We start from the raw sequence: 9,822 nt of genomic DNA, 5'->3' as shown, positions 1-9,822 counted from the left end.
TGATGAAGCTTTTACCACCCCTCCACGACCTCATACCTCCGCCGTTCAGGAGTTATCACCGATTCAATCCACGACGGCACTGTTCAATTCGCAGGTGGAGTGTATTTCGCAGATTCTGGCCGATTCCGGCCACCTCTGTTCAAAAGGGACCCCGATCTGGAATCCTCTCTCTAACACAAAGCCATTGCCACCGGAATTCGCTCCAACGGTGTTCTCCTCAGGCGGTAATTTCAGATCTAAGATTGCCGTGTCGGACGCCTTGTTTACGTCCTCTTCTGGTTCAAATTCCGGCGCCGTCCCGGCGATTTTTTTCAATCAAACTTCTAGTGTTCTTCGTCCAGACATGGGTAAGAGCCCTGTAAAATCAATTTGTGATAATTCCACCGTAGTCGGAAACGCCCAAATCTCGATTTCATCTCAATTTCCAGCTACTGTTTCCTCTGATTTACCCTTGCCGACGTCCGGTTCCGCTCCGACTGGTCCCTTTTCTGTGCTCTTCTCGTCGGCGCCATTCCACGGTGGGTCTTCGATCGGAAAGTCAATCGGAAAGTCAACGGTCAACTCTTCGCAGTCAAACCCGAGAGCTCGAAAAGTCAATTCTGCAATTCCAGGTACTTCTTCGGGTTTTTCTGGCCCCTCTGCATCTGTTACACCTCCCCTGTCTTTTCGAGATGTTTTGGCCCCGGCGTCCTCCCGGGCGACTAAGAACAGTTTCGAGGACGTTCTTGGGTCGATGGATGAGATGCTCGCACCGTTCTTTAGGGATGGTAAACCGGGCATTCGCTTCTCGGATGAGATCATATCCTCTTTATCTGCACCGTTCAAGTTTGCTCTGGTCGGTAAAATTACTGGAAACTGGTCGGTTGTGCCCAATCATGCTATCTCTGCGGCTTTTGCCAAATTTGGTTTTGGGCGACCGTTTAATTTGAAATTCTTGCCACGAGGATTCCTTGTGATTGTCCTCTCATGCGAGGAGGATTATGGCCGTCTATGGGCTAAGGGCAGTCTGTTTATTGGTCCAGTTGGTATCAGATTCTCCAAGTGGACCCCTGAGTTCAATTTCCAGGCGGAGTCTCCGCTTGCCCCTGTTTGGGCTCGACTTCCGGAGTTACCACTCCATCTATATGACAAGAAGAGCCTTTGCGCTCTTGCTAAGCTTTTGGGCACTCCCATTAAGATTGATGATCACACAGCAGATGTCACTCGTGGGGCCCTTGCCCGCGTTTGTGTGGAGATCAATGTTTTGGAGCCCCCTATCCAGTCCATATGGGTATCTTGGGGTGATCACATACAAGATATCGAGGTCGTTTATGTAAAGATACCAGCTTATTGCACTGATTGCAAGATGTTGGGGCATGCGACCAGTGTATGTTATTCGCACGGAAAGAACCCCCGCCCAGTCTGGACCAGACCTTCTGGTCCTGTTCACCCGCCTCAGTTAGATACTGCGTGCATTACACCACCTGAGGGTGTGGCTCTTGATTTGCTCTGGGTCCTCAGGACCCGAATCCTGAGCCATTTGTTGGCCCTAAGCGCAGGAGGAGGAGGCGGGCTGCGCCTTGTGGTCCTCCTGTGAGGGCTCCTCCTGCTGGGCATGTTGTTCCGACGGGCACCTCGAACGCTTTTGATGTCTTGTCTCCTTGGCATGCGGAGGCGGAGCGAGGTAGTGGTTCCAGGGTGGTTTGTGATAGCCCTGATGATGTTTCCCACTTTGGGGATGTGGGAGCTGGTTTTCCTGGAGATGCTCATATGGAGCAGAATCTTCCCGTAGGAGTTGGACTTGTTTGTTCAGGACCTCCCATAATTGTGATGCTCCCTTCGGGCACGGCCGGTGTGCATGCCCAGTCTCATGATCGGGTTCTTGAGGAGGAGGATATTATCCCTTTTCAGGATTGTGTGGATGAGCTAGGCTCTCCGTCAGCTGGAGAGGCTCCGGTGTTTGCTGGTTCTGTTCTGTGTCTGGAGAATCACAGTAGCCACTCGATTCCCTCCCTCCCTGGCTCTCTGGAGGTTTCCTCCATGGTGGAGGAATTTTTTATTCGATAGGGGCCCCCTGTCTGTGAGCAGGTTGCTAGACAGGTGTCTGAGGAGGACCCCGGATCGGGGTTTGATAGACGCTCTGCGTCTAGTGTTCCGTACAAAGGTATGTCTGATGTGAAGAAGAGAAATCAGGACGATCTTGATGATTCGTCCAAGAGGCGACAGGGTGATCCTGATGCCTACCCTTTATGAATTACATGATCTGGAATATCCGGGGACTTCGGAGCTCGGAGTCCCAGCAGAGGCTTCATGCCTTTATGAAGAAGAAACAGGTTAAGGTTCTGGCTATTTTGGAGCCGATGATTGAGTTAGACCAAAGATTTATGACTCGCCGTTTGGGCTTCTCTAAAGTCATTTCGAATCTTTCTGGTCACATCTGGGTTTTTTTCTGCTGATGTGAGGGCTGAGTGTGTTTTTGATCATGCTCAGTTCCTGCACATCAAGGTGTCTGCATTTTTTTTTGCCGACTGAGATTTTTTGCTCATTTGTGTATGCCAGATGCGACTACATTGAGCGTAGAGATCTTTGGGCTTCCCTTCTTCAAGTTAAGCCTACTCTGAGTCCTTGGCTGGTTGGGGGCGATTTTAATGTCGTCAGGGATGCTTCTGAGTGTTTGGTCACCCGTGGTGGTAGGATGCTACCCATGGAGGAGTTCAACACTTTTATTTTGGATTCCGATCTGGTTGATGCTGGTTTTGAGGGGTCTTCATTCACTTGGACGAATAAGACCATTTGGAAGCAGTTGGACAGGGTTATGGTTTCCGTTGATTGGGGTGATCAATTCAGCTCCATTCGAGTTGAACATCTCGCCCGTACTGTTTCTGACCACTGTCCGCTTTTGGTTACCGCTCCAGTTTTTGCTCGTGGGCCGAGTTCGTTTTGCTTTCAGCGTATGTGGATTCGGTATCATGGTTTTTTGCAGACAGTTAGGCTTAATTGGAATTTGCCTTGCAATCTGAGTGGCTTGCCTCGCCTTTTTGCTAAGCTGAAGCGCCTCAAGGATCACCTCAAGTGGTGGAATCAGGATGTTTTTGGGAACATCTTCGATAAAATTCTTATGGCTGAGAGGGCTGTTCGATCTGCTGAGGCTGTCTGTGAGGCCGATCCCTCTGAGTTGAATTGGGCTTCCCTGTCTGATCGCAATGAGGATCTGGCTCGTGTTACCGCTATGGAGGCGGATTTTTGGAAACAGAAAGCTGCTTGTCACTGGTTAGAGGATGGTGAGCGTAATACAAAACTCTTTCACAACATGGTGAAGAAGAAACGAGTGACGAATAAGATTTTCCGCATCAGGGATAATGAGGTCTGCCTGACATCTCCTGAGTTGATTCAGCAATCGGGAGCCTCGTTTTTTCAGGATTTACTTATGGGGGAACCCTCTGCGCTTGCCTGTCCTGATTTTTCGGAGTTCCCCTCGCTTATTTCTACTGTGGAGAATGATGGTAATGCTGCGACCCCTTTTTTGGAGGAGGTCCGTGCGACCGTCTTCTCCATTCATCCTGATAGTGTAGCTGGGCCTGATGGATTCTCTTCGGCGTTCTTTCAGCATTGCTGGGAGATTGTTCATCAGGATGTTTATGATGCTGTCCTGGACTTCTTCCGGGGTTCTCCTCTCCCCCTGGGCTTTACTGCCACTACGATTACTCTGATTTCCAAAGTTGAGGGTGCACATGCTTGGTCGGATTTCCGTCCGATCAGTCTGTGCAATGTCTCGAACAAGATCATATCTAAGCTGTTGTACTATCGGCTGAGGGTTGTGGTGGAGAGACTTATTTCTTCGAATCAGAGTGGTTTCGTTCCGGGTCGGATGATTTCTGATAATATTCTCCTTGCTCAGGAGCTCACTCACAGTCTCACTCTCCCCACTCGTGGCGTTAATGTTATTCTGAAGTTGGATATGGCTAAGGCCTATGACAGGGTCCAGTGGTCTTTTCACTTTGAGGTTTTGAGACACTTTGGTTTCTCGGAGCGGGTTATGGCGCTGGTCTCGGCTTGCATATCTCACTGTCATTTCTCCATTAACATCAATGGCTCTCTCTCGGGGTTCTTTGGTTCCACTAGAGGCCTCAGACAGGGCGATCCCTTGTCCCCCATTCTTTTTATATTGGGGGCGGAGTACCTTTCGCGAGGCCTTGACCGTCTCTTCCTGCAGCATCCTACGCTCAGGTACCGCTCCGGATGTGATATTCTAATTTCCCACCTGGCGTATGCTGATGATATCATTATTTTCGCCAATGGTGGGTCCCGTGGGATGCAACGTCTTATGGACTTTTTGCATCATTATGAGAATTTCTCGGGGAGCTGGTGAATGCTGTTAAAAGTTATGTGATCTTGCCTCCGAGTTGCTCTACGCACCTCTGCTCCCGGATTTTGCGCATCACCAAGTTCGCGGAGGGTCACTTGCCCCTCAAGTACCTCGGGGTCCCCTTGTTTAGGTGGAATCGTGTTTGTTCCCTTTTTTAGCCCCTCCTACAGTCTGTTCGTAGGAAATTAGAGGGTTGGGAGCTTCGGACGCTTTCCCCGGGTAGCCGTATGACCCTTATCCGCAGTGTGCTCCTCTCCTTGCCGATTTATTTGTTTCAGGTTATTCAGCCACCGCTTGATGTCTTGGAGAAACTTGAACTGGTCTTCAATGCCTTTCTCTGGGGTTCGCAGCCCTTGGAGAAGAAATGACATTGGGCCAGGTGGCCTCGGGCCTGCCTTCCAGTGTTGGAGGGTGGTCTTGGCTTCTGAAGATTGAAAGATCTGGTGGAAAGCTTTTCTATTAAGTTGTGGTTCAGATTTAAGCAGGGCTCCTCTCTCTGGGCGAGATTCCTTTTACGGAATTATTGCCAACTGGATGCTCCTGCTTGCGTTCCTCATTGTGGTTCTATATCCCCCACCTGGCATCGTCTCCTACGGATCCCCCCTCGCGCGGAGCCTGGTATTCGCTGGCGCGTTGGCCTTGGAGACGTGTCCTTTTGGGATGACATTTGGTTTTGGGACACACCTCTGTCCAGTCAGTGTGAGGTCCGTGGGGGCCGTGATGTTTGGGTTTTTCACTTTTTGTCTGAGGGGGCATGGGATTTTGATCTTCTATGCTCTATGATGGCCCCCTCTATTTCAGAGGCGATTACTCTGATCCCGATCTCCTTTGACGAGCCTGACCTGGCTCTTTGGATTCATAGTTCTGATGGTGCTTTCTCGGTTAGATCTGCTTGGGAGCTTGTCCGATTGAGAGACCCGGTTTCTGATATTTTGACTCCTTGCTGGGGCCGTTGGTTGAGGCCGACTATGTCTTTCTTCCTTTGGAGACTTTGGCATCAGTGGCTCTCGATGGATGATATACTCCAGCGTCGTGGCTTTCATTTGGATTCTCGATGTCAGTGTTGTGATATGTCAGAGACTTTCACACACGTATTTATTGATGGCCCGATTGCTCGTACAGTTTGGCATTTCTTTGGGGCCATCTTTCGTGTCCAGATCCCCTGCACTGGGGATTTCAGGTTGTTTCTCAGTGCTTGGAAGCAAAATCTTCATTGAGCACCTGGGGGTCACGTCAAGGAGTTTCTGCCATTTATTGTTTTGTGGTTTCTCTGGACGGCTCGTAATGATGTGAAGCACCGTCAGTTGCGTATCTCAGGAGAGACTGTGAAGTCTCAGATTTTGTCCTACCTGCGTCTCGCTCAGGCTGCTTTCATTGTTAAGCCCAAGCACTGGCTTGGTGTTTTTGAGGCGGCGAGATCGCTGGGTTTTTTTGTTGGCTTTCAGCGCACCCATAGGCTAGCGATTGTCCGGTGGCTCTGTCCACCTCCTGGGTGCTTTAAGCTGAATATTGATGGGAGTTCGAGAGGCAATCCGGGGGAGTCATCTGTTGGTGGTATTGTTCGTGATTTTTATGGCAGGGTGTTGCTTTCCTTCAGCGAGTTTATCGGAGTTGGGACCAATGTCTGGGCGGAGCTTTGGGCGGTTTGGAGGGGCTTTTTATCTGTTCTGATCTTGGTCTTTTTCCCCTTTGGGTTGAGATCGATTCTCAGATATCTCTTTAGATCCTTCGATCTCATCAGTGCCATTGGGATCTTCATCATACAGTCACCCGGATTCTGGTTCTTTTGAGGGGGCGGGCTGTTCATTTCTCACATACTTTCCGGGAGGGAAATTCTGTGGCGGATGCGTTGGCGGCGAGAGCTCATACCCTTAGGGTTTATACCTTAGAGTTAGGTCCTTCCCTTCCCAGACATATTTCCATCCTGACCCGCTCGGATATCTCCGGGATTCCCTACATTCGATACAGATGTTCTTAGCTTTTTGCAGCCCTTTCTTTTTTTTGGATCCATTTCTTGTTTTTTTATATATGCATTATTTCTTTTGTAGGTACTGCTTTTTGGGAGTTTGTTCTTCTCTCTTTTTGACAGGTGTGTGCGAGTGGGTCCAGACACTTGCACCCTTCATGCTTTTTTTTTTTTGGATTTGGGTGGACTCCAGTACCTTCTTAGTTGGTGCTTTTCTTTGGTCCACTCCTGTTCTCTGGCGGGCGTTCTCTACGGGCTTCTCCTTGTCCGCCGACTTTTCTCTTTGACTTGCCGAGTGTTGTGGTGGCTCTGAATGATTTCTATCAATGGTTTCTCTGGCCCGGGGCTCCATTCATGTCGGGACTTATCGGTTATATATTTTGCTGCGCGTATTGGTGGCTCTGGATGTTCTCTCTTAGTTGTTCTTTTTTCAGAGTTACAGTCATGCGATTCATACTTGTACTTCTGACTTTATGAGTTCAGGCCGTTATCACTCTCTTCTTGGGTCTTGGAGCTTCTCTGACTTGAGCTGGATTGCGGTCTTATTTTTGTGCCTCGACTATTTTTGTATAGTGATTCTCCAGCTGAATACTATTTTTTTAACTCCGGGATCCTGTACAACTGATCGATCTCGGATTAGGATGTTCTTTTCAGTTTGGCATTACATTGACAGACAGCTCAAAGATGGGTACCATCGGTGGTATTTTGCACCTACTTCTGAGCTGGATCTTTGCTGTTTACATAGGTTTCGATTTGTTTTCATGTATCTAACGATGTTCTTAGGTGCTCTTTTGTATTATGCTTTTTACTTAGGGATTAGCTTTTGGCTCGTGTATTTGCCACCCTAGGTCTTTGTTTTTATGTTTTGTATGACTAGCCTTTAGAGAGGTTTGGTTTAATCCTCCTCTCTTAAGGTGTTATCTTGTATTGCTGTTTTGATGATATATACAGGTAGGGTCTGTCTAACCCCACCGCTTCCGGTGGTGTTTTATTTAAAAAAAAAACCCTAAACCCTAAACGCTAAACCAAAACCAACCCCGAACCCCGAAATTTTTTCTCTGAAGTGAATAGTGCCAAAACATCGCCTAAAAATCTCCTAAAAATCTCCCCCATGTCCGCGCCGGATTCCGGCCCGCCAACAGTACGATCAAGTGCGCCTCATGGAGGCAAGCATGCTATAAAAGTTTCAGGTCCATCGGAGCAATATATCTCGGCCAAATCGACGTCCTATTGCCCGAAAATTGCGCAGAATCCGGTGGACGAAATCGTGCCGGTGTCCAGTTTTCCTTTGCCGACGAATCTTAGTTCATCTGAATCGTCTCCTCAAGGCGCTCCTTGTGTTCAAATTTCAGCTCAATCGGAGTTCATTTGCTCACCCAAATCGGCCGGCGAAGTGACGCATGTACTGTTCAAACGGAATCCGAGTAGTCTTTCATCGATTCCGGCCAGCTCCGACGTCCTGTCTCCGATCAAAGCCTCGATCTGGAATCCTTGTTCCACAACGAGACCAATGGGCCAGGCCCCGTTGTCCAATTCATTGCCGTCTGCCGTGAATTTCAGATCTACGTTTGGGACTCCCCAAACCCTTGCGCCGTCTACTTCTATCGTCAATTGCTCCGGAAGTCCTAATCCAAATTTAATTTCCTCTTCACAGTGTGATTTCCAGGTCATGGGTAACACGATGGTACCTTCAATTTCAAAAATGGATTGCGGAATCAAAAACACCCAATTTCATGATTTTCAAGTGAGTTCGTTGCCGAGTTTGTCCCGAGTCACTCCTATTTCGGCCGATTCTAATAGTTTTTTGGCCTGTTCTGGTTTCCTCTTCTCGTCGCCGGCCCTCGGTTGTGCTCCGACAGGTGACTCGCAAGTGAACTCGGTCGGCTCACTGAGTTCACTCTGCCGAGTTGAACCGGCAGTTTCTCCTTCGCGTATTGCTGCATCGGTTGTTCCAACGGATATTACTGACCATTCTTTGAAGGTTCCTTGTCCTCCTACGGTCTCTTTTAAGGATATATTGAAGCGTTCGTCTCCGATTTTGCAGGATCATAGTTTTGCAGACATTGCTGACTCAATGGACGAAGTGCTAGCTCCGAATGTTCGTGACGGGATTCCCGGTATTTTGTTCCCGGATCAGGTTATTTCGTCCCTATCTGCTCCTTTTAAGTTTGCTTTGGTATGGCGTATCACTGGGAACCGGGGTTTGACTCCCAATACTGATATTTTATCTGCTTTGTCTTGTACTGGTTTGTTGGGTTCTCATACTGTTCGTTTTCTTCCTCGTGGGTATATGGTTCTCACCCTTTCCTATGAGGAGGATTATCTGAGGTTTTGGACTCAGCCTGTAGTTTCAATTCGGTCTATTGTGATTCATTTTTCTAAATGGACTCCTGAATTCAAGTTTGAGGTGGACTCTCCTATTGCTCCGGTTTGGGTAAGATTTCTTGATTTGCCCTTGCATCTCTATGCTAAACAGAGCTTGTATCCACTTGCTAAACTTTTAGGTAATCCTGTCAAGATTGATGAGATTACTGCTGAGGGTACCAGAGGTTCTTTTGCTCGGGTTTGTGTTGAGATTGATGTTCTTCAGGCACGTCCGGAGCATATATGGGTTGGTGGGGAGATCATAGTCATGTCGTTGAGGTGGTCTATGAGCAAGTTCCCCATTATTGCACTCATTGCCAGTTGTTGGGGCATTCACTTGATTTTTGTTCTCGTAATGGCAAATCTTCTATTCCACGGAGGTCCCGTCCTAATGGTAATGATGTTGTATCTGATTCACCTGTGCAGATTCTTATCGTGTCATCACAGGGTGTTACTACTGATCCACCTCCGTCTAGTGTTACTGATTTTACAGAGCATGTTTCTAAGCGTCCACAGCGTTGGCCTTTTCTGAGGAAAGATCCGAATAGGCCTATTTCTACGAAGAATTATTATGAGGTCCTGCAGGATTTACCTAATGATTCTTGTCCTGGTGAGTCTTCGGGTGTTGTGAAAACCCGTCCCATCAAGGTCAAGTCTCTTTTGAGTATGCTTGCGATGGAGCAAAATGCTAGAGGAGGGTATCTATCTCCACTAGTTGTGGCTTCAGTTATCTCATCTCAGGCCACAGGTATGGTTGAGGTGGTGTCTCCTGCTGTTGCAGTTATTTCTGAACCCGTAGTTGTTCTAGTTCCGGTGGTTGAGCCTGCTCCTGCCGTCCAAGATTCTGTGGTTGATACTACTGCTTCTCTTATGATGACTTCATTTGTGGTGGGTTCAGGGAGTGTGGGATGTGAGGAAGGTGATGTGTCTTCTTCTACCACTGCCTGTTTATCTTTAACGCTTCCCGACCGTACGTGATCTTAGCAGTGGCGGTATTACAGACAGAAGGCGGCTCAGGCGGGTTAGCCCTATGGGCGACCTCCTGATCCAGGATGATATTGTTTTTCGCCTTTTGGGCAATATGTGGTGGGCATTCACTGCAGAGTTATCCTTGCCCACCATTTTGTTTTATTTTGCTGGATGTATT

At 48.3% G+C, this 9,822-nt stretch overlaps 1 protein-coding gene across 1 annotated transcript; it reads left to right on the top strand.

Moving 5' to 3' along the window:
• The first annotated feature begins 2,237 nt into the window (after positions 1–2,237).
• LOC142544497 (uncharacterized) lies at positions 2,238–6,598 on the top strand. Its single transcript, XM_075651541.1, has 8 exons — positions 2,238–2,347; positions 2,539–2,722; positions 2,783–4,344; positions 4,624–4,687; positions 4,831–5,466; positions 5,584–5,988; positions 6,394–6,434; positions 6,505–6,598. The coding sequence occupies exons 1-8, from the start codon at positions 2,238–2,240 to the stop codon at positions 6,596–6,598; spliced, it is 3,096 nt and encodes a 1,031-aa protein (XP_075507656.1).
• Positions 6,599–9,822: the final 3,224 nt, after the last annotated feature.

This window comes from Primulina tabacum, chromosome 5, assembly GCF_025594145.1.
Source record: "Primulina tabacum isolate GXHZ01 chromosome 5, ASM2559414v2, whole genome shotgun sequence".
Taxonomy (NCBI): domain Eukaryota; kingdom Viridiplantae; phylum Streptophyta; class Magnoliopsida; order Lamiales; family Gesneriaceae; genus Primulina; species Primulina tabacum.
This window is presented reverse-complemented; position numbering and strand designations above follow the sequence as displayed.

Excerpts from the sequence above, each read along its gene's own strand:
- LOC142544497 (XM_075651541.1), top strand. The coding sequence starts at position 2,238 with ATGATCTGGAATATCCGGGGACTTCGGAGCTCGGAGTCCCAGCAGAGG. Across the intron at positions 5,989-6,393 it reads TCTGGGCGGAGCTTTGGGCG|GTACTGCTTTTTGGGAGTTT; the intron begins GTTTGGAGGGGC and ends TTTCTTTTGTAG. Across the intron at positions 6,435-6,504 it reads TTCTTCTCTCTTTTTGACAG|TACCTTCTTAGTTGGTGCTT; the intron begins GTGTGTGCGAGT and ends GGTGGACTCCAG.